The sequence below is a fragment of the Lingula anatina genome, chromosome 5 (assembly GCF_051362555.1).
Source record: "Lingula anatina isolate TDL-2025a chromosome 5, LinAna3.0, whole genome shotgun sequence".
NCBI lineage: Eukaryota > Metazoa > Brachiopoda > Lingulata > Lingulida > Lingulidae > Lingula > Lingula anatina.
This window is the reverse complement of record NC_141771.1, coordinates 2,546,593-2,572,357: the sequence shown is the minus strand read 5'-3', so window position 1 is coordinate 2,572,357 and position 25,765 is coordinate 2,546,593. Positions and strand designations below refer to the sequence as shown.

Here is a 25,765-nt window from a genome sequence, read left to right as displayed (position 1 = left end):
AACTGGAATATTCACGTAATTTTGGGTGAAATGCATCGCAGTGAATGAAAAGAAATAAAATAAATCGAATAAAAAATGAAGAAATAAAAAAATTACAGGAACTAGTCCATAAATATGTAACAATGATTTATTTATTTATTTATTTATTTATTTATTTATTTATTTACTGGCGAAAGGTCCACTGCTCGACTCGACGAAGAAAAGGGCTGGTAAAAATGCCACTCGAGAAGTGAGTTGTCATATTACATAGGGTTACTGTGCTTGAAGAATTTAACATTAACACTGAGTTGATAACGTTCGCTAGAATTAGGCATCATACAACCCTCACTCCCCTCCTCTCAAAAAAAAAAAAAAAAAAAAAAAAAAAAACTTTCCCGAGTCTATTTCTACATTTTTTTACTCTGGGGGTGCCACCTCGACATATCTTGAACTCCGACTACTTAGTCTTAATAATTACGAGACTCTCTAATCTCAAAAAGTGTAAAGAAATTGCGTCACGTGTCAGACTGGAAGGTAGTTAACTTTTATCATATTTACAGAGAGATTAGTAATTTCGTGGCAGCTCATGACAGCTGACAGTTTCCCATGCGGTAGGCCATGTTATCCAGCCAAGGGACATTACTATATAAACCGACTACTGCACGCGTGCGTGTAGCAAACTAGAGCCAAGTGCACTTCAACCCACGTTCTTGATATTATTAAGTATTAATAAAACTCTCTGGGAGGTATAGATACTTTCATGTATAGGCCCTTGCCTCTTCTAGATAGTTTTTTTTTTGTTTATTTAGGTGAATTTTACTACATTTTTATATTTTATGTTTTCGGTGTTATCTTTATTACTTTTATCTTGTCTTTGTTTCTGTTCTTTTATTATTATTGGCTTCCGCTCGTTTGAATTAGAGTTCTTTGTTCATAGAGCAGTGAATTTGTAAGAATATTCTTTTTTTTTTTTTTTTTTTTTTTAAATATGACAAAAAGAAACAACTGTAAAGTCACGGTAATTATCTTAGAAATGGAAAAGAGATAATGAAAATAAGACACGAAGAAAAAGCATAAAGAATAACATCAAAATCTCCTGGGAAAATCCTTAAAAATGGGCAGATAGGAGTAACCATTACATGGTAAAAATGGCATGGAAGTTCACGTCGAGACAGCTAGACGAAAACCATAACTCTTTGTATATAAAATCCTTGCTGGAGCCCTGCACCATCCACTTAAGAATCGTTTTATGGTCTCAAATGAAAAACCCGGCCTTTTCTATAGCCGGTACAGTCGCCCATTTCAACACATTCACAGTCATAGGCGGGGACGGGTAATTTGTCAAATGTGTCCTCTCAGTGACGACAGCTAGGTTCGCCGTGACAAGCTGACAAAGTCGCAATAGTGACAACGACTATGAGAACTGACACAGCGTTCGCTCAACCAGAAGTAAACGAGGTCTATAAGAAAAGCGTTATCTTTCCTCCGCGTCTCTGTTACCTATATCAAATTCTCTTTAACTCCTCTTTAAACTCAGTCCTCTTTACCTCAAAAAACAAACAAATTACCCCTCGACTGATTCAGGGGCGGGCGACCAAGGAATTTACATAAATGCTGCTAGACCCTTTAATCTAGCGGGGCGATCTCCCAGCTCTCTGCTAGTGACTGTGTTAAAGCCGACCTAGGTAGACAACCTTTTATATCGTATCTCCTCTACTGCGACAGTCGGGCGCCGCGCGGAGTGCTTCGCTAATAAGCTTAAAAGTCAGTAACTTTCTGCCTACGTCATCACGCCGAGGCAGGCAGGCTGGTTAAGCTTTAGTAGTACGAGGCGCATTGGGCTTTACACACATTAACACACAGAGAGCTCTTCGCGTACACAGCACTTTAAACAGCGTGTGGACTTGACGCTCTAGCTCTCTTTCTCTACACATATATTGGTATTAATATTTATATACCAGTGTGAGGGGAACAGTGACGACGAGACATGGTTTGATGCCGAGTTGTGGGATTTAAACCAGTGGATTTTAACTAAGAACACATTAGGTGGACTTAAAGCAGGAGAGAGGGACTCGTCAAAGGGCAGCTGGTCTGTCCCCTGTCACCTACAGCTATGGAGGTTCACATACTACTCATACTGCTTACTATCTGGGTCACGAAAACGCAAGGTGAGTTTAATCTTTATTCTCCTAATCCCCCGATGATCAACTCTAGATCCATCCATTGACTTCTCCCCCCCCCCCCCTTTCCAAATCTCACCCGCTTCGACCTGTGCAGTCTAATGAATATGATATCACAATATTTAATAAATCGCCTCGTTTATACGCTATGTTATGGACTAATGTATGGAATAAACAGTGGAGAGAAAGGTCGGTTTTATCCTCCGTTAGAGGCCTAGCAGTTCAACGTGTTCGTTCTAGTGGAAGGCATGGGGCATGCTGTGAAAAGAAGAATGAATTGTATGTTTTGTTAACAAACGGGGCAGAAAGAAAGGTTTACTTTGCGTCGACTCGTAGGTTTAAGGTTGACTCGAGTCGGTGTACATTGTGCATTGTGAGCGTTCGATCTTCAACTTTGCTTTAAACTTTCGTTACTTTCACACAGAGCATGTATCTACACAATCCAGTGTATAAAAGTTTTATCACTATTTTGATAACATTACTAAGAAAGGCCAAGTTAATGTAAAATTAAACTCGTGACGCATTAGTGCTGTAAATTGTGCAGGGGAACTTCAACAACTCCCCAAGTTTGCTCAGGGGGTTTTGTCGAGCACATGGTGAAGAGGATTTAAGGGGGACTCGAAAAGGACTCTTAACATCGGCCGTGGAGCGCATCACGGGGTGAGGGAGTTTGTGTGAAAATTCCTCCCGGTGGTTTCAAGAAAGGGCTATGTCAACGAACCGGTAGGGGGTGGGTCGGCGTAGAAGAGAGGACTCCACGGTTCACTGGCACACAATAACTCCGCCATCTATTACCGCGGCTGTACTGTCAAAGTACGGTTTTAGTGCGCTGTTTTAGTTTCACAGCAATCTCGGCTCGGGTTACTTTCAACGGCCGTTGCGTTAACCCCAAATATATATTTCACGCTGGGTGATAAATTACTGCGCGTTAGATCACGTTAAAATGTATCGCACTGGAATTAAGCGCGCATCCAAGGTTAATTTTCTAACCGTCCCGCTGCGTGACAAAAATAAATACAAGTTGATGGCTGGAAAAAGAAATAAATGGGCATGTAACTGAAGCTTGATTAGCAGAAGTCGGGGCTTGGGTTACTTGTGAGTGCCGCACCATGGTATGTTGTAAGAAAAAATGGTAGCATTATATGGATGGCTGTGCCATGTTATGTGCCTGGTTATTACGCTGCAACATCAGGTATTTTTGACGTCGTTATGATGTCGTCTGAAAGGTACAGACGACAGATATTTAAATTAATTTGTCTTTGAAAAAAAATATCATCTAACAATTCTTCACTTTGCGTCAATTAAAAAAAAAATCTGGTATCTTCTACGTTACCAACATTTCTTTCACTTTCCTCAAAGAACTATTCTACTATCTTTCTCCCACACACTAAAAGGTTTCCAATACATCTCCGCCGTTGCTTACAATTTTTATTTCCAATTCTGTCGTCTGCCCAGTTTTGTCACCAACGGTGAGGACACGGCGCCGGAGGGAGCCGCAGTCTTTCAAAGGCCAAAGAAACAACACTGCCCTGGGGAGAGCAGTAAATTTTCCAAATTACACCAATCCCTTTTGTCTGGCCGTATTAAGGGGTCTTATCAGCCTTTGCTATTGGCATTTACTGGTCTCGCACAGTTTGCGTTGGAGCCGGAGATTTCGGCCATAAAACCCGCCCCGACTGTGTTATTGCCCGACCTTAGACTGCCATTTACTTGGGCGACTTGTTAACGGGAATCCCCGATGCCAGTTATTGAAGTTATTGGTACTTACAAGCGAATATTTGCGTCATTGAAGTCAGTGCGAACTCTAGGGAGATTTCTAAGTGTAATTTAAATGGAGAAATAGAGGAAGACTGATGTGTTTCGTTTCGTTCTGTTCTCTTTCCATCTCTCTTTTCCATCTATTTTGTGACCAGTATGAATATATCACTTATGCGATTCCAATCACCTTGAATGAATAATACCAAGTTTCCACACAAATCATAATATCACACCGGGACAAGGATAGAACAAATATACTAAGACTGGGTGCAGACAGTTCTTCATTTATATCGAATTAGTTGAACACAGCGGACCGGAGTCGAACACGGCGATTGAAATTGCCAATAAGGCACCGGAATTTGTACTCCACTATCTACCTGCGATCTTCCCATTTACTGGGCCCAGGGTTTCTTTATGTCTATCCACATCATGGACCGGTGTCAAAAACCACCATGCCCTGAACGTGGATACTTTATGGCTTTCTTCATAATACAGTGTTCAGGGAAAGGGGAATTTTGCTGGGGCCACAGGCATGGGTGAAGTGAAGTGGGTTGTTCCTGAAGAATGCTCTCAATGTTCAAGTGTCTTCTATAACCTGTGGTAGTTAACACAAACCCATGCACGCTCGAAAGACAACCGGGTGATTGGAAGAGGAATTTGATAGTTTATCTGAGGAATTTGCAAGGATTTCCTGTTCATAGACACGCCATGCTCTCTGCATCTCCTACCTTCTCTCTCTCTCCTCTCTCTCTCTCTCTTGCTCACACACGCACACACACACATACACACACACACACATAATCGTAAAAATAAGTTCTAACACTGTTGGGCCTGTGCATTGTTCCCTCGCTAATGGACCCCCATTTCTCTGTAAAGCACAGAATGCTGGGGTCGTAATTGGTGTTGATAGGGAAGCCAAACGTGGAATTGATCAGTCTTCCTGGCGGCCCGCCTCAATCGTGTTTCTCCCCGGACCCCGCCCCTCCCCTTCCTTGATGAGTGAAGATCATATCGGGTACTGTGTCAGGGACCGGTTTCAAAAAATTGCAAAAAATAAAAAGAAAGAAAACTATTTCCGTGCAAGATAAAATGCATATAGTGGTCCGTTTAGATATTAAATGTAAATATTGGTTGAAACAACTTTTTGTCTTGTCTCTTGACAACGATGACGATGGATAACGAAACGTTATTCTTCATTGGTAAAAAAAAAGATTATAATCTCTTTAGGAACAATTTACATTTTAAGTATCTTTAATTGAGATGAATTCTCAAAATTGAAAATTTTAGTTTCAAATATTTGTTCTTCTTTATGACTAGTTTGTCAGCCTGTCATTGGTAGTATTTGCCGTCCTCTACAGCCTTTCTTGTTTTGGATATCTCAGATGTGTCCTTGCTATGAACATCCCTGAGATTTCCTCAACATCGGTGAATAAAAAGATGTGTTACTGTATGTGGGACAATTGTTTCAAGCACACAACGTCATGTCACATAATTCAACATTTTGAGTAAGGGTTTACGCGAAAAAATTGCTTCTAAAGAGACTGACTAAAATTTCCAGCAATAAACTTTCAAGAACCGTTACTAACCTTTCGCGATTCCTTAGACGACCACCTCCCCCCCCCCCCTCTTTATCAAGGTCAACACTGCTCATTTTCTTTGACCTTTTTCCATTAAAAAAAAGCTACCCCGATTTCCCATTATGTCAACCTCTATACCGTATAATGGGCCTACTATAGGCACCAAGCTGCAATAAACCTCGATGAATATGCCATTATGAGAATTGCAAAATGCTGTGATTAATCTTTTGGATATATGAAGCGGTGGTTCGTAAAGAAGTGACAGTTTAAGGAGCAATTGTTCTTTGAGAGCCCTTGGGAAAATTAAGGGATGGGAGAAATATTTGGCGTATGGAGAATTATTTGGCGTATGTTTTATGTAATTGTGATATATTGGTATTGAAGCTGACGGGTAACAGCTGAGAGAGAGAGAGAGAGAGGTTTTTCTCTATAGCCCCAGCAATGATGAGTTACAGATTATATCACTCAGCAGTAACGTTCTACTTGAATGAGTTCATTGGATATCTCGCATCCATATCTTTTAAGAATTCCGGTGACAAAAAGACACCCATTGTTAGCTGTGACTTGTCATTTAACCGAAACGCAAGATAAAAAGCATTATTTTATCACGCACGGAAGTTAGGCGGCTGTTTGTAAAGTTATTCACGATACGCAGAAACGGATGAGACCTTGAGATAGGATTGCACAGGCGATATCAGCCGGTGCCATCTGAAAGGAAAGTCTCACTCAAATGCACAAATCACCCCATTCAATCACCAGGCGGCGACGTATAGCATAATAATTATATCCCATAATGTCCATTGAAGAACAATCTCAGGCTGTTCTCGTTCCCTCCCTCCCTGCTCCCTCTCTCTTGTGTGGCATCACCTTTACTAGAGACAATATCGTATTATACTTAATTGCATAATGACCTTTTTGTCTGAAAGATTTAATCTGATATCACTTCAAAGAGTTTTTACGATTTTGTTTTGAGTTCAAGTGTCTGCTTGGGAGAAATCGGGATTTATAATTGTGAACCGTCTGCAGACAAACCGCCATTTTTGTCGTGTCGAAGTTCATAAGGACGTTGCATCTCGGCACCTTCCCTTGTAATAATGTCTATTTTCTCTCTCTGCTCTTGTTTGTCCGTTTATCGCTGCCCATACATCTGTAGACAGAGGACGAAAGTAGTTTAAGATATGAAACAGAGATATTTTTTTCAGATAACTCATCTCGAGGACACTTCTACGTCAAACCGAAAAAGGGAGATTTTAAATTCTTGAGAAGTAAAATAAGATTTCACCCGTTCTGAAAGAAAAGGATGTGTTAATTTATCACAACGCTTTAAGCACTTATAGCTTGAGCTTTTCCGCTACGTTTCTCACTAATAAAAAGTAAAAAATCACGTAAGCGTTAATTGCGAGCCAAACAGTGGCAGTTTAATATTAGGTTCAAGATAGACCTGGAAAATAGGTGATATATGAAGTTTTTATGTTTGATTTCTTTCTTTTCTTCACGTGTTGGCCTGTCTTTTGTTGCTTGTTCATTTTATCTGTATCATGACGGCCGTCCAGGATTTCAAAATTATCGCTATTAAATGTCAAAGCATTCTATCTGCCTTTAATGACAATCTTCCCGTCTACAATCACACACATTAATATGAATTTTAAGAATCAATCTTCTTCAATCATCTTTGTTGCACTGCGTAAGTGCAAAGATTTGGATACGAAGAAAACCGAAAATGTGCCCTTCGTAAATGTCTTTGGACGCCGTGACCCGTAAGGGGACCCTTTCTTCCCCTCTCCATAGACGCTGTCATCGGTAATGGGGGAGTCTTTAGCGGTAATGACCCTGTGGATCAGGCTGTGACAAACTCCGGTATTGTTCCACGGGTTCTTGACGCGGAGAACGGTTGCCTTTAAAGGGCCTCTGGTGTGAAGCTGAACGCTATTTATAAAATCTTTTTATGCTTCGTGTACTGAAGACCCGGTTAATATATATTTGTACATATAAATATATGAACACGATAAACCTCCACATCCATAAGGACATGTTGCCCACTTTTCTTTGTGGGAGGCATATAAAGAGTGGCAGATTAGTTTTTGTATACAAAGAAATCGTACGTAAATTAATGTAAGGTCTTGTAGGTCATCTTGCATTCCTAGCTGACCATATATGAAATATTCCCTGGTATCTCTTCATTATCAGTATTAGATACTTAGGTAATCTTTTGCCTAAACTGATATGAGTTTTTTGGGGGAGGGGGGAGGGCAGGGGGGGAAACGCTGGAGACTCCTTGACGTGGGTATAAAATGAGAAGGTTAACCTCTGTCTAAATATTTTCAATGTGAGGCATGGTTATCCTTGAGCACTCGGACTTGAGCCATGGGTACATAAACACAGCCCCTACAGCTTTATTATCCTGACGTTCGATTACTTTGCCTTACGTCGACCTGCCAGACAGCGGGTGCTTGACACATTCACACCGCTTGATATGGCAACGCCAGAAAGGAAACGAATCTGTGATAAATAATATGGAATTTGCGGAATGAAGTATTAAAACTATCAAATCGGATGTTTATCAGCTATAAAATGATAGGTGTATTTTGGGCGCATATCTCTGAAGGACTCCACGTGGGAGACGTGGCAGCGAAAGACGATTTTGGTCAATGAGCGTCTCCACCGCGAATGAGTATTAAAATGTGCGTTTGTCAAAACTTGAATAACTTTGTTCACCTTTCATTGCGTTCACTTACCTGTTTTAAAAATAATAATATAAGCCCTTAAAGCGAATCTGACAAGAGATCGTTGATGATTAGCAATAGAATCTCAGTCAGAAAAGGTAATTCTTTATTGATATATACAATATTTCTAAAATGAAATTCAAAATATCACTGAAGCCTAGCGATGACACCCCCCCCCCCCAAGACAATTGCCCCTCTCCCCATCCAGCGTCTTGCCCGCCCCTCTCCCCGCGTTTGTATATTCGAGTGATGTTGTCGCCGGTGTAGTCGCGTCCATCGTGAATACAGATGAATACCCATCCTTGACAGTGATACCACAGGAGAGCTAGCACAAAACAAGTGGGCAGGGACCGGCACTCGAGACGGCACAATGAATGAGGTGAAAATATCTGTATTTATTCAGCGGATGGTGGAGACTATTTTAAGTTATGGCCTGCCTTTTATGAGACAGTTTTATTTTACCAAAAGAATTCAGAGAGACTAAGGACAGCTGTGTGTGACACTTACATGATGCACATACACAAATACACACACACGCACGTAGAGAGAGAGAGAGAGACAGAGTGAGAGAGAGACCTTCCCTATTCCATTTATTAACCCACTACGCCTCTCTATCACCTGAAAGGACATCGTAAGTGTCATCCAAGGAAATAGCTCATCAAAGCGTTCGTCAATTACTGTCACCTGCCGCGTTACCACTTAAACAAGAGATTTTGCTGTCTGTCTGCCACCTAATCCGCGCTGTCGCCTGAGTAATTAGCAATAACGACGCTAGCCGGGGACTTAAAGCCCTGTGGTCTGTTTGTCGCCCTTAATGAGGTCTTCAGGTGTGCTTATGACAGGTGAAAATCATATTGACTCGGGGATAAATTTATTTGGTGATAATGTAATCCGTTTTAATGTTTTTCTTTATGGCCCTTGTTGGATTAAATGAACGGGATTTCTTGTATAATTACAAGCAAGATTGATCCGCGATGATATGTTTATGAAATCGAAACGTTAATATGGATAAAATGGGCTCTTGCCGGATTGTGGAGACCGTGAAGAGCAAGACTAAAATATCTCGATTATCAGAGAAAATAGGTAGTAAATCAATTTTAAGTATGATTTAGGTAATCAAGGAGGAGACAAAAAAGGGGAGGGTAAAGAAGAAAGGGAAATAGTATGATGAGTAACGCTTTTATTTTCAACAGAAAAGAAAAAAAAAGCAAATGTCAGTTTCCAAAACAAAAATATTACTTGTCAAACACCGATCTTCAACTCTTTAATTATTCAACGAAAAAAGGGGCACATTTATCGAAAGTGAAACAAGTGCAGATCCGTTCGACTCCATTAGGCGTGATGTGATCTCATATCTTGTTACCAAATCTGTCGTCTGTTTGTGGACGCGTCGTGGGAAAAGCAAGAAGACGGCCATTTTGACACCGTCATGACATGTCAGTCGATAGCTCCCCGGCACTCAGCCGGTGTTCTCTGGTAACCCTAGAACGCTGAAGTGCTCCAGTGTTTAACGGTCAAATATTACTCGGAGACAAGGTGGACGCGACATTGTGTGGCCAGCTATCGAGCTCAAAAACCACACGGGATTAAACTTGATTGTGTGGGGTCACAAATAAACACTCTCTCTCTCTCTCTCTCTCTCTCTCTCTCTACTTTCCACCTTCTCACCCTCCCTCTCTTTTCTCTCATTCTCTTCTCTTTCCCTCTTTGATGATTTATCTGAGGAATTTACAGGGATTTCCTGTTCATCGACATGTGCCATGCTATTTGTGTTTCTTTCTTTCCTTCCCTACTCCCATCTCTCTCGCTCTTTCTTTTCGTTCGGACAAATTCACCTGTCGGTATAGGTAAAGTAGAGAAAGGACCGATCTGCGTGTTGTTAACGTCGACTTTTTGCAAGGAGAGAAGTATGGCATATAGCTCCAGTGTGTGTGTGTGTGTGTGTGTGTGTGTGAGAGAGATAGAGAGAGAGGTGAGAGGTGTGTGTGTGGGGGGGGGGCACTATCAAGGATAGGGTGCCATAACACATAACATAAATATGCCCCGTAACTCTCTCCCCCCACGTGATAAGAGATACAGAGAAGGTTTAAATCAGAGCTGTGTCTGATAAGATACGGAAAGGGTTAGGTCATAGTCACGTATGTTGTTCATTATATGCCCGTCCGTGATAAGTCTTGGGACTGTGTTCAGTATTAGCACGTATTGGAATAGCTTGCAAAATTTAATGTGTCGTCAGAGATAAGAACAAACACACATGGACACACGCGCTGGCGATGGCACGCACACACACACACACACACACACACCGAGAGAGAGAGAGAAAGAGAGAGAGAGAGAGAGAGAAAGAGAGGTCGCTCTTCTGATTATCAAGAGAGTATTATTTATACCCAGGCACACTTAGTGAGAGGTTGTTAATCCCTCTCTTGACTCGGGCTAGCTTGCTTGACTCTGAACCCAGTGTAAACTAATTTCCTTTCACGTGCATAGGATGCGATATGGTGTACAAACAGTGTAATCAGAGGTGGATCTGACTTCTGAATGCACATGTAATGGCTGCGTCAACATTAATTGTACCCTCTAATCACAGAGGACCCGACACTTCCCTGAGTGGAGCCTCTCTTCCTTTGTTTATGCACGCATTGAATGGGTGCGACAACGTAAACCGTACCCGCTGTCGCACAGAACCTGGTACTTTCTGTTATAGCTCTTTTCCCTATCTTTATGTAGGTTTCAGTTTCCTTATATACCCCCCTTCCCCACTAGATTACGGTGCTCCGCTTTTGTCTGTATCTTGTAGACTATATACCTTGAGCGTCATGTATCTCATGGCCGCTAATAATAATAATAATACGACTGGTTAAAGAACTATTCCTGTCATAGTATATAACCTCTAGGAGTCTGCTGTTGTTATAAAAGGTCTGAGGAAGGGATTTCAGCATAAATTGTGTTGAAATGAAGTTGGAGATGTTGGTTAAGTTGTCTACCGATTATCTATGCTGAAATATTGTAATAAGTAATAAGTTAAATTAGTAAGCAATAGTGTACATAAATGTAATCATCTATGGTCCTGGTATATAGATAAAAACGCTATGCCTTTGTTTGACAAGACTGTCATTTTTTGGGGGCTCCTGCGAGAGAGGGTAACAGAAAAAGGTGAGCTTTTTGCACGGTGAAGATTAATTAGGGCCCCCTTCCCGCACAGATGAGCGAACTCCAACGGTAGTTACTGGAATTAATGAACAATCGAATGCATTGGTGCCTACATTAATTACTAGCTGGAGCGGCTAGACGCTAAACTAACAGCAAAGTCTGTGGCTCGACGTTAGGGATGTATGTTGTTTATGTTGCAGTGACGTAATGGTGGTGGTGGTGGGGGGGGGGGGATACTTGCCGTCCCTTTATTTGCTACTTCTTGCTGAGGAATAAATAGAAAAAAATCAACACCGCCAGTAACTTTGATTTGTTTTAATTTGTTTTGATTATAGATTTACAAGTACATTTGAGGATATTATTTGATCAAATAATAATAACAACAACAACAACAACAACAATAATAATAATATAATGCAATGGAACCTGTATTCTACTGTGACTAGATGATAAAAAAAGTGTATGCACTTTGTGTTGTTTTTTGTTTTCTCTTTCACTTAAACGTGTAACACAAGTAGCTAGGTGTTTCGAGGCACTAATATTATGGAAATGAATTCTAGATAAATAGCCGAGGCACTGCACAGCCTAATCCTTAGGTTGCACAATCGTCGTCCACGGATGACTGTGCGCCCTTCCTGGTCGCCGTACTGTCGCCGCTTCTGTGTAGTTATAGTGAAAGTTTCCGATTTTCTCATCAGGAATGATGAATAATCCAGTTCATATTGACCGGTGGTGCTCATTGGGTTTTTGTCGTTTTTTAATGCGGTGACGAGTCTTCGGTTGTAACTAAGGGATCTGTGAATTATACAGGGAGACAGTAACGTACAGTACAATACAATACAATACAATACAATACAATACAATACAATATCCGTATATGCATTGTCAGAGACCGCTCTTGTAGTAAGGCTTGTGGCGTTTTTTCTCAGCAATTTTTTTCGATGCACATCTAAGGAACGTTAGTCACTATTATCTGTGCTTTTCACACGATATAGGTCCTTATACTTAGTTTGCATTGCAGAGCAAACAATGTTTTGTTTCAGATACCGACTTTCTTTGTGTAGCCCAGACGAGGGGGGGGGGGGGGGGTGGACTTGGTGTAGGTGCAGCATGTGCCGTTTGGCCTCTCTCATGTACGATTTCTTAGGAGAGAACCTTAAAAGGAGGCAATGATATGTCATGTATATTGTAACGTAGAATGACACTCTTGTGTAACATGTGTAATGTCCTGGATGCAAAAAGACTGAAGTCTGTTAATAATTACATAGATAATTTAAGGAAAGACATCTTGCTATGGAGTCTTGAAGGTTGGTCGCAGATTAATTTTAAATCTAAATTGCAACTTTTTTTTTTTTGCTTTGCGTAAAAAGCACGCTTCATTCAGTGTTGATAGGGAGTCAACTTGTCAACCTTATCTGCATCAAGCTATTGTCACAGTTTATATGTAACAAATGACAATTTTTCCCAAGACTAGACTAGATCCATGCCACGATATCTTTCACGTGGCCCCCGAGACCGCCCCTCGCGCCACTGCGGCGACACTCTGCCGCGCGTGCAGTCACGTCGACCATACCATTGTCTTTGTTGACGTACACGATATGGGCTGTCATCTAGCATATATTTTAAGACTGGGAATTGTCTTTTGTCTGAGAGTTATATTGCTATCCATTGCTCAGGGTGACGTCCTATAAAGTCTTTGGATACACTCCTTGGGGGGGGGGGGGGGTGTGTGCAGCTTTTCGTCTTGGTTAGCTTTGGTAGATTTGCCAGGTATTCTAACGATATTTGTTTGTTTCGACAATGAAAGAGATACCATAACACATAACCGAATTGCTTTATGGTTGAATCTTTATATAGGTATATATATATATATATGTGGGTTTGTTGGTCCACAAGTATGCGTGTGTTTATTCTTGTGTGAGCGTTATGCGTTTTAAGCAAAGGTTCAACAACCGCTGTGCATATTTCTATATTACTGTGCTTGTGCATCTTCAAGCACGTGTGTGTTTATGTAGCAGCGTACGAGATATATTGGGCATGGACACTGGCAAATAAAAGCACTAGACTTCTTTCAGGGATTAATTTTATAAATGAGATAATTCTTTCATGTTGAAATTCGCCCAGCGAACTCCACAAGGCTAGTCTAGATCTTAGATGAACCAGCGCATTACTGTTTGGATTTAGACGACTTGTTTTTAATACAAGGATGAACGCACGGTTGTTTGGCCCTACGGAGGTTTGCACAGATAACTCAATCCCACCATGAAGTTTATCCGCAACTTCAAAGTCAGGTCCTCAAGCTGTTTTTACCATCTTGTCTTCGGCAATTATTACAAGCTTCATAAACACGAGAAGCTGCGAGATTACGTTAGAGGGCAGTCGCTTCTCTTGAGGAGGGCTTGTATTGTAGCGTTTGGAGGGAAAATAAATAAATAATTAAAGAACAACTAAAAGTGCCAACAATATTTGTTTTAAATCGATCTAGCAAAACAGCGTCGTCATTTAATATTGGTGATCATTTTTCCATAGTGGATCGATATTGCATTTGTTTAAATGATGCTTTGTTAAGTTGTGTAACTCGGCCAGAGGAGGTTTCTGTAAGATGACAATGAGACAGAATAATGCACTGTAGAGTCTGTAGAGTCTGTAGGTGGACGTGGCTAAAATTCAAAGTCACAAGGGACGAATGTTTGGAACGTTGTTTGATAGCATCCTCGGTATTTTCCCCAAATGTATGATGCCAGTGACATGGTTGCCATTCAATAATAAATAAAAAAATAAATACATAAATAAATAAATAAAAATCCAGATATATCTTGACCAGGTCGATTATTTGACTCAATTTATTGCTATTTGTTGTCATTATAATGTACCTTTCTTTGTGTGGCTTTATAAACAACAGATACAGGTTCAAAGTTGTAAACATTGCACAATATAAACAATTAAACCCCCTTCTCTTTTGACAACTTCAATCAAACCAGACAGGCTCTATGACACACGATTTCATAAACTTCCATAACTCCGGACAGAAATTAACTCGTAGTTAAGGGTCAAATTGGTAGTCTACAGGTCGAATCCAGATAGGAAAAAAATCACTTAATACTGTAATATTCGTCTGCGGGGGAACCAGGACGTGACGTTATTGTGTGGTAGGCGCCGTGCAGTCATTACGATCATTACTGTATCATTATGGCCAGTAAACGGTAATGAGCCTGCACCCAGTGACCGAGGGTCAGTCGTTAGGTCCATTGTTGGGGCTGAGTGACCAGCAAAGTACAGGTCCCTAAGTGGTCACTTAAACGCTCCTGTCTTGTCCGTTGACGTAAGAGGGGGAATTACTGACCGCTGCGAACGCCGTTTCCTTTAAAACGTTGCCATTAGAGTATTATGCTTTTCATGGAGGGGAAATGTCGATCCCTGTCGACGTCTCGCACTCACTGGGGTTAAATTTTTAAAGCAAATGTTGGTTGTTCAATGGCTTAAATCGTTCAGTGACATCATTTGGTACTAAATCAGTACAGTTTTTTTGGGTGTTTTAACGCGCCAGAAAAGTGAGAGCCCATCGTCCTGCCGAAGCACTTAGGGCGAGGAAGTCGGTGCATAAGTTTGAATAATTTCCTTCGTCTCTGCAGGCGCCAAGGCTCTTAGAGCGGGCATTTTCTTTGCTCTGGTTAGATATAAAGATTGATGTGTATGGCACCGAAAATGTACGGAAAAATGGCCCATATCGCGAGGCCAAACAGCTTAAGTAGGCTTGGGTACTTTCAAGAAATATTTTAATGCCACTTCTCTGCTAAATGTTACATACATCGCACACACCGACGCTGAGCTGGGGGAGTGTTACATCTTTAGAAGATAGAAAGCAACGCAATTTCTGTGGAATGTGGCCAAATCCCCCAAGTCAATGCTCTTCAGAGGAGAAGCAGTTGCAAACAAGATGTGACAAGAACGACGTTTCACCTATATATTCCCATCCCCCACAGTAAAGACTCGAAAAAACACGCTTTTAAAAATACATCACAGTTTGGAAGGAATGCGCTTTATTTCTCCCGAACTTGTTGTTTCTCCTCAGTCTCCCGGCTTCTTCTACCCTGAATGTCAAAAGTCACCGAATACTCGCCTCCATTATAGAAAAGACTGTTGTTATAACGGAGATGAGTTACAAGTGACGTAGGAGATTCAGGGTAGTTTTCCCAGAGCGCGATCTTCTCCGCCCGGCCCGTTTTCTCCGTGAGCGTCCAGCATCACCTTATACCATAAAACTGCCCACACTCCGAAATGGAAGCTTTTAAAGAGTTATTAGGCTCCGGTTTGGTTTTTAGTTGCCGTGAGATGAATAGCAGGCAAGCGGTCTTTTACGCTACATAAACCTCGCTCATCAGATCTGGGTTTGAAACCATAAATCAAGCGCAGGACTGGGTTTGTTTACCACCGGGTTATTACTGAGTGTCCTGGAGAAGAAAAAGATTTAAAAAAATAGGAACCTCTTCAACCGGTTCTTATCGACCTGTTCCCCCCTCCACAGAATTCGGCGAATGTTATCCCTTTCGCAGAGTTCCAGAGGCTTGTATCATAAAGGAAATTTGGTTTGAAAATTGTTCTACGTGTTTTGACCAAAGTTTTCGTCACCTTTGACTCAAAATAAATCAGCTGTAGTCTAATTGAATGGGACATCAAGATAACAAGGGAGATTTTTGTGGCTGATTTTTGCAGGTCATATATTATATGAATGGATAACTATGGATCAATCTGAAAATGAAGTTGTCCAAATATTTGATCTGATGTTTAAGACCTTTTTTTTTTTGGGGGGGGGGGGAAGGGGGGAGTAACGATCTTTAGTGAAACCTGTGCCCGACATGCGTGAAGACGGACATAACTTTCCCAGGAGGCAGTTATCCTGCTCTGGTTAATTAGGTTACATCTTTTCCGCCGCGGTTCCCAAATTATTTGGCTTCACATAACAGCAGCAGGGCCCACCTTGAATTGAACTGCTGAATATTCTGGATATCGGTAACCGGTAAAGAACTTTCTGAGTCTTGGTGTTCCGTTTCTTTACTGATGCTGTTATCTCCCTAATGTCCTTTTGTGGAAGTTGCCCAAGGAAGTGTATAAGAGGTTCTTAGGCCACGTTCACAACGGTGGACTAACTAGTCCGAGGGTCAAATATGGCCGACCCACTTGAACACTTCCCCGAGGGGTATCTATATTCAGTGTTTATAAGAGGATTAGACGGCAAGCTTTGTAGTGGGTCGCCATATTTGACTCTCGGACTAGTTAGTCCCCTGTTCTGAATGCGGCCTTATACAGACCCTTGAACCAGAGGGTTATACCGGACGATCTTATGTGCAGCCGTGTGAAAGAGGGTATCAATAAAAAGATACTGGGTTTATTGCCGTTATGTGAGAAAATAGTGCTGTGATTGGCAATGACGCATTTCCACACGATCATTACCTAGCCTCTCTAATCATCAGCGAGATCTCCCCACACGTCCAAACGCATTACAGATCAACCCCGCCTTCTGTCATCGGCGAATCGATGGCAATCAGTCATCTTAAAACGCTAGTTTTACGGGGGATGGTTGCTAAAACGAAGGGAACAGAGAAAAGGAGTATGAATGCGATCTTAATCAATCATTTGAGAAAACGGGACTTTAGTGGAACTCTGGTATAAGATTCCTTTTTCATCAGTCATGTATACCACAATACTACTTTGGATGAACGTGGAGGATTACGGCGGGGAAAATGACGAAAACCCCCATGAGCAAAATCACAGAAATGCAGATTGCACGGATTTTGGTTTTTATACCGAACAAAGAAGGAAAACCGATAAATGCAATGTCGACCAACTATCGAATCAAATCATCTTCAAATTGTCTTGTTAAAATAGAGTGGATTAGAGACGCTTAAAGACAGATAAGGACACGAGGCGTTCATCGGAAATTAAATTAACAAAACCTCATGTTGCAGAAAGAAATGGTGGAAGTGGCAATGCACACCACCTGGTTCTCAAACAGTGTTTTTAGTAGTTCTAACTAGAAATTTCTATAGGAGGAAAAACTTAGTTTGCGATTTCAACACAAGTCGACCGTTATGCGAATGAAAGATACCGCACCGCTGAAAACGCTGCTATCAAAACTCAAATCCACTGTGATTTTTCCTGATATAGGGGAGGGGGGGAGGTATAAGACATCCTTCTAGCACCGAAAACATCTAGTCGTCTGCCGCAATGGGGAGGGCCGACCCTTGCCCTGAAAATAGTAAATTTTATGAAGGAAAGATCTTTCGACCTTAATTCTTTGAGAACTTTCACAGGGAATTCAACCTCGAGGCGGATTCTGCTCCTAACCTATTATTAGTGAATACTTCATGTGTAGCCTTTTTGTATTTTGCGTTGTCATATTATGTATAAAAGTACTGAATCGTCATTCGGTGCAAGTTTGAATCTTAGAGGTGATATTGAAAGAAGTCACTGTGTACATACACATTTTTCCATAGTGCATAGCCACCCTTCAATAGGGTCATAGAGGGAATTTTTTTCGCCAGGTATTTATTGATATTTCTCTGAAAAAAATCTCCCTGTTGCCCTCTGGAAGAAAGTGAAGCTTCGCGCCGAATTAGAAAACGTGTCAATATATTACCAAGCAAATTCGTTGGTTCGGAAATAAAATGGTACTTGACAGAAATCTTTGGATGTGAAAATTCCTTTTCTCCACTACCTTATCTTCTCTTAAATCCCCGCTGGCACGAGAAATAGTGCTTCTATTTTAATACCATTCTCTTGAGAATGTCAGCTCTTAGCTGAAAAAAAAATAAAGATTTTTTAAAGTGCTTCTTTTCGCTTAAATAGTGTCAGCTACTGAAGCAGAATACTGATAAGCCGAAGAGTAATTTTCTTGAATTCAAAGGGAAAATTGTATGGGAACATGACGTCCATTGTTAGCGTAATGTTTCTTTATGAGAGGCAATTACTGGTGTAGCGAACGGAGGAATTTTTAAGTAACGATTGGCTTCGCTGTGATTGGCCTCCAACCATTTTCATTGTATGCATAGGTGTATGATACTTACAGAGAAACGACACAACGAAGAGAAAAGTATTTACCTTTATAGTGTAGAGAGAGAGAGAGAGAGAGAGAGAGATTTCTTCTATTCTTTTAAGAAAGATTTTCTTAAAAGAAAGATTTTAAAACAAACAGGCTACAAAAAAGCTCCAAAATAATATTTTCAGATATCAAAAAAAAAAATTTAAAAAAAAAAATAAAAATAAAAAAAAGTCGGGTGTCACTCTCGTCTCTTCCCAATGCCTTTCACCCGCCTCTTCCTCAGCCGTGATTACGTCAAAGATAAGCGCCCTCTGTCGGGTGGAGCACGCTGTCACAAACAAAATGGTATCAGCCGCTGATAACACCTTGTGTGGTGACACGGCCGCTCTGTCACGCTCACACGGGATTGCTTGGTGACATTTGACAATTTGACTGATTGTTCTGTGTGCGGCCGGCTGATAAGGGTGATAACCCGGAGACACGTTGTCTGGAGGGGAAGGAAAGGTGGGGGTGGGGGGGGGGGTGGACTTAATAACCGGTACTCCAATATTTACGGCTACGAAACTCTGCAATAAAGGATTACAATATAAGAACTGATAGTGCACAGAGTGGAAGAGGGATTGACCCCCCTTTCTCTCTCTCTCTCTCTCTCTCTCTCTCTCTCAGTGTGTGACGGTGTTTTTATGTTGTCTGTTCACCCTAGGATTTCAAATTCATGGACCAGGGGGGAATAAAAAAAAACACGTTTGCACGCAATAGCTTGGGTGATAAACGGGATTGCCCTGAAAATAAAACTTAACAATAATTAAGAACACAAATCTCGATGACACTTCTGATGGAAAATGAATTTTGTAATTGTTCAAGGTTTTGCCCAAAGGTAGCCTGGAAATAACGAAGTCATTAATCTAAAAGAATCCTGAATAACTATGGCAGTTATAGCTTGTTTTACTACATAATGCAACCACTATTTTTGTCATTAGGCTTTTTGAATTATCCATGACAAATAAGTCGCACACGAACTTTGTTTCTTAGTTCACGCCAATATTCATTAAACTAATGAAATTTGCTTATTACAGTACGACACAAAAACTGTAATGGGGTTGACTGCAGTCACGGGTAATACGCGCCGACCAGACCCTAATGAATCGCGTGTTGCAATGCCTGGCACGTGTCATTGGGCATTATTGTATTTCGAAACAGTGATTAGGCCACGCTACTGTCTTAATGGATGAATGTTGCTCAAAACAATGCGTGACTGACGAACATACAGGGGTCATCAATTTTACATGCTTACACGCATTTGCTAATGCATTTATGACATTTTTTGTATTGGTTCCAACATCGATGAAGCTGGTTCTATCTTTGTCTGAAAAAATTCCCCGGCTGTCATTTAATGTGGCGTGGCAATAAATCTTAGGATGCATCTTTCAAAACATTTCAGAAAACGCTTGTCTTAAATTATGCGATTCCTAAATTTCATGTAGTATCAAACACAATGTATTTTAATTTTGACGTGATTCATTAGATTGCGTTATAAATGTTGTTATTCTTTGATATTTTAGGTGAAGTGCGGTGCTACTGCAATGAACCCCATTGTATAGCTACGGGCTACATGTGCAAGTCCAGGGGGCAGTGCTTCACGCAGCTGATGTTTGACACGACGCTCTCGCGCTCCGTTCACGGATGCATGGAGAGTTTGTCGCAGTCAGCAAGCGCCGTCTGTGATCGGCCAAGGGACGTTGCAAGGGCGCAAAACCCAGCCACCCAAAACCCAGATATGCCAATTATCATGTGCTGTAAAGAGGATATGTGCAACTACATGGACAGTTTGGACATCAGCATTCTCGTCAGTACGAGAACTAACGAGACAACTTACAAGCAAGGTAAGATTGTGCCAAGAAATTGAAAAAATGTTTTGTAGAAAAAAATAATTAATTCAGCATCTAAGCCGAGGGTTCTACGAAGTAAATAACAAGGAAGATGAAGTTTGGATTCCACCTAGAAAAAATATGACTTGCACTAAAATAAAAAGGTTAATCTATTATTTCTTATGTGGAATAAGCGTCGTTTCTAGACACATTTAACCTTTTCTAGGAGATATGGGCTCTAATTTATAGTTGCCACCATCGGTAACGCAAGTTCGTCTTCAACGAAAGTAGGCCACGCACGTACACGTAGGCGCTTGCACCTATTTTAAGTGCATAATTTTGCCTTTGAAGTCAAGAATACCGCTTTGTTCTTGATACAAAGTATATCTATTGCTATCTCTGCGCACTCCTTGAACAACACACGGCAAAACTGCACTTAGCGGAGTCTTAATTATACAACAGCATTTTCAGACTCGTTAATTGCACTATTGTTCTCACGCAACAGCAACGTCGTCACGAAACACGGCGTCTGGTAAATTCTGCAGCTATTTGATTACGTATAACGTTCATTAATGTATAAAAACACAATTAGGTAAGCTGACGCCGACAAATTGATGAAGATAATTGAGAAACAAATCAGTGCACAATGTTTGAACCTTGACGACAGTTCCCTTGGTGATTCCTTGCTTGCATTAATGGCCCGCCAATAATAATAATAATAATAATAATAATAATAATAATAATAAGTTTATTGATAACACAGACTTGCAGCAAGCCTCTCTGTTAAAAAAGATTGTTGAAGAGTAAATGCGATTATTGGTCGCAACCATCTAGGCCTACTTTTGCACACTGGAGTTCCAGAACGGTTGCAGACATAAAAGAAGGCGAGATTGTGGAAGAGTGTTCAAAATGGGACTGTTAAGCATCAATTTAGAACTGAGTATGCAATTTGACATCTCTGCAGAATTCACTCGAGATTTTATCCAGTGCTCCAATAAATCTGCCCCGCATACTTCCAAGTCGAGCTCGGCGGTGACCTTTAGTATTCTCTTTCCGATAAATTGGAACGAACTGTAACTAATTAGATCGATTTTCTGCTAGACAATCAGCAATTTGCGGCGCTGTCTCCCCTCCATGATAGAAATTACCTCTAAATGTTTTACGGCTTGATCTGCACGCTTGTGGACACCTTATTATTTTTGCTGAATTATTTACCACGGACGTGCTTATTTAAAGGGGGGTGGATTTCCTACAACTGCGTCTGTCTTACTTCTGTCGAAAAAATTACTCCCATGGAAAGCCTTTATTTTGTTCCTGTCTTGAATATTTAGTTCAGACTTTTTAATGAGCCTTTCAGAATTCGCCCCCAAGTGGATGTGAAATTATGTTACTAAGCCCGTCCGGCCCATTGGCGGCAAAGGTTTCTCATCGTAATTTTTGTGATAATTGTGAACATCACCTTATCTCGTGACTGTAGTGTTTTTGTTCTACGTACTCTTTAAGGAAAAAAAAGATCAATGAGTAAAAAAAAAAATATATTGTAAGAGATCTGCCGAGATGGCTGCATCTAGACGACGGCATATTATTTCCTCCACTGATCCTAACCTTAAGCCCCGCCTATGGCACAAGGTGCGTATTCATTTTCCTTGTAACTTTGTTCGCCTTTCAACGGTCGTGTCTTCTGATGTTGCCGACAATCGCCCTTCAAAAAAAGTCTCCCATCTTATCTAGTCTGGTTTAACTGTTAATTAACAACAGCACGAGCGATTTTCTACCATATCGTTGTCAAGTGGCAGACGACACCAGGTTGAGCCGCCATGATGCGCCGATCGTCTGCTCAGATACAGATGAAACCTGATTGAGCGGACGTGTCTGGTACCGTGTTTCAAATGAAAACAGACGTTGCGATACTTTCCAAGCAGTGGGGTTGAAAATTGTACCATGTTGCGTCATTTGTTGTTTTTTATCCCGGCGGAATTCTAGACCACATCTAACCTAGTGAGATCAACCGCATGAGTAAAAGCGAACTATAAGTAGACAAACATGCATTGCTACGTGCGATATTTTATTTCTAGAAATTAGCCCAATTAAAAAAGCTACAGAAACAACCATGTAGGCCCTATCTTAAGATCTCTTAAAACCATACAACCTGATTAAACAAACTTTATATTTGAAAAAAGAGAAAGAAAATGAAACAAAACAGTATTTATTTATTTTCCAACAAGACCTGAATTAGAAAACTAAAGATATTTTCAATGAAAGAAATAAACTGCCTTCAGTGCCTTTACCAGGGAAACTCATTTTAACAAGTATCACAAAACAAACCTAGTAGAGACGCTCTCCCCGGCGAATAATTAAGAACCAGAATATACCCTGCTATGTCAGACGGTATCTCCTTATAAAGCCACCGCAGCTAGCGTGTGGAAGTAACACTTATCTCCGATACTGCGACCCCATCTTTCAAGCTTTCACGAAGTTCGGTGTAATTTTCAAAATCGTTTTTGGACTAGATAGATAATAGGAAAGTTAAATGAGATGGTCTGTAGGGCGGAAGAATTGATTCGTCGTAAAGTCGTTTTAGAAGAGACGAAGTGGGGGTAATTTTATGGTAAACCGTCCATGAAAACCGTGTTGAATTTTTTTTTATTAACGCAATCGTTCAACATTATCAGTGGCAGTCGCCATTCATCAACACTGACAACATACTGAACTAAAGTTCGCAACCGCCGCCATTTCATTTAATAATCACTATTTTCGACCCACGCAGGACGACTATGGTGATTTAAAATCGTTTCATGTTGTATTTAAACCGTAAAAGTTAAAGTGCATCTGCTGGATTTTTATGCTTGGGAATAAAACGCATGGCTGAGAGCGTTGTTAGCTGCAACTGCACTTAATGGCGACCACTTGACTGGGGACTATTTTTTCATCGTCTGCGAGAGAACCGCTGATGTGGTCGCCATTGCCATTCCTGTCGTTTTCCCCTGCAAGTGCCTTGCTAAAAATTGTCCTGGTATGGAACTCTATCTGTTTACTATTGCCAAATCTGTACGGTTTAGGAGTAAGCCTGTTGTGTTCTGTTTCAAGCATGACAAACAATTGATTACGTCTGTGTTTGTCGGCGCAGGGTTCAAACAAGGCAAACAAGTCAATTTTAGAGGAGACTTTCGAAAAGATTTCAGCAGACGCGATCAGACAAGGTTTGCACGGATCTGAACCATTTTGGTGTCCAAAACGCAAACAACAAAATGACACCCCGGTGTCACGGTCTCGGATCGGCGTTGTGCTCAAATCGTCGTAACAAAATGAGATTGTAGTCCTATGTCATCTTTTTTTTTCACTGTCAACATCTTTTAATTTTCACCTTCAAATATTGCGATGATTAATTACTTTAGTTCCATCGGAGCAAAGTTGAATTTTGAAGATCAGAACCTTTTTGATCGACTGCGTTTGCACGGTGTTTCAGATGAAATGTTCAGATAATACTTTGTACAAAGTTGAAACTGATACTTAAAAACTATTTGTGGTAAAAAAACCTTTATGATTGGAGCGTAGGCCTACCTAGAAACTTGCTTGGTCTAGAATACCGTGAATCATTCCAAGTCAATTAATTTTTTGTCCGTTTTCATTTCTAGGGAAATCATTACCCATAGCTCACACTTGTCAACATTTCATTGATATTAATAGCCCGTAATGATGTGGGTTGGGACCAATAAAAATAAAATGAAATCGGTGAAGATATAAAACTAATATATATAAACGAAATATGACACACACTTCGCAACAAAAACAATTGTTAACCATCGTCATTGAAAGAACGGGCATGAAACGCATTCGACGAACCTACTGGGGTTTTTGTTTAAAGTAAACTGGTCCCTTAATCACCCTTAGTATCACGTTGCAAGCGCTGTGTAGAAACTGGATGACATCTATAGGCCTATATCTGATCTATAGGGGAGTTTTAACCTATACACCTACGGTAATACATGGCTAGCGTGTGCTTATGTGGTTAAAATGTCCCCTCGGACGTCCTGGTTGACTGGTAGTTCATTCAATATGTCAGTCTGTCTGGGCTATCAAGATTGTGACCGTCTGTTAAACGCAGAGGGACGAGAGCCTGCGTTCTGTAGGTGAATGACACCCTAGTGTCGACGATCCACGGATATACGTTAAAGCGGAAATGCTGCCCCGGCCACGCGGTCTGACAAACGCCCATTTTCCATTTACATAAATTTCAATTCCATTTCAAAGAGACATCAAATGGGAACGATTCTTGTTCAAACTCCCTAATTTGATAATGGCATTCTTTTGTCTTGCCTAGATTTATGCGACGTCGATGTAATTCAATTTACTTCCTTTCGGGACTGAATGCAAATTAAGCGAATTATCAGCATTTCTGCAAATCGTAGATTTCTCTAAGTACTTTTTAACGGCCGCAAAAGACACGCTAAGTTATACTGAATAACGGTAATGGTTTGCTGAAAAGACGGCAATTTTCTCTTGTGACAGAACTAGTTAATGGTCTTGAGCAAATGCGAATTAGATGTGTTCAGATTTTTTTCTGAGTTTAAGACCACGGAGAAAAATATAGGCCTAGTGAATATTTGCTGGTTGATAAAGATTGATACAAAAATCTTTTCAAATATTTTAAATTTTTTATTCTTAAGCCAGCAACACTCAAGATTTTTATCATCTATTTTTTCAGAAGCAAAGCAAGACCAAAGAGACGGCAGTTCGTTACTTTTTCCTTCGGAGGAGAAAGCTCACGAAAAGTCCAACCACCCTTCCATAGAGAGAGAACTCTGGTTTAAAGCCGCGGTTATAGCCGTGCCAATAGCTGGCGGATTTATTCTTATAATGCTCGTACTTCTTGCAGTGCGCATGCTCAAACACGACGCGAGCCGATTACGTCACCGGAAGTTGCGTCATCATCACAAAACTTTGACAAAAGCTCAACTCTACGTCGCAGATCACTTCTACGACCATGGGAATAAAAATGCTCATTTCAACAACGCCATGTTAGGAAAGCAAAACAAAATATACAAAGATGTTCATATAAAAATTGATCCCGAAAAGACAGATTATGAGAAATTAAAAGGGAGCGGGAGTGGAAGCGACTCTGACGCTCGAAGCTCTATCGTGATATGGGGCGCGCAGCCCCAGAGCACAGAGAATTTAACTGTTGTATAGCTGTAAATATGAACTTGTACATTGGTGTAAATAATTCTGTATGAAACCTGTTTCAAAAGACGTTGTATGTTGTTAAAAAACGAGTACCGTGTCCTCGTTTTGTGTATTTATGAGTAAAGATATGATCTATTTATTATTGCCAATAAAAACAGATCTTACTGTTTAATTTAAACTTGAAACCAGGCATATGTTGTTTGATTTATTGTTTCAATTATTCCTCCGCGTTAAAGTTCATTTAAGTCACTGTTTGTACAGAATCGGGTGGTTTTTGTCACGTGTGGCCGGGAGCTTATTATTGAAA

The 25,765-nt window shown here is 40.7% G+C and overlaps 1 protein-coding gene across 1 annotated transcript; it reads left to right on the top strand.

Annotated features, from left to right (window-relative positions):
* The first annotated feature begins 1,701 nt into the window (after nt 1–1,701).
* LOC106172809 (BMP and activin membrane-bound inhibitor homolog) lies at nt 1,702–25,643 on the top strand. Its single transcript, XM_013553713.2, has 3 exons — nt 1,702–2,147; nt 19,969–20,289; nt 24,980–25,643. Exons 1-3 carry the CDS (start codon nt 2,093–2,095, stop codon nt 25,462–25,464), a joined length of 861 nt encoding a protein of 286 aa, XP_013409167.1. The 5' UTR covers nt 1,702–2,092; the 3' UTR covers nt 25,465–25,643.
* The last annotated feature ends 122 nt before the right edge of the window (nt 25,644–25,765 follow it).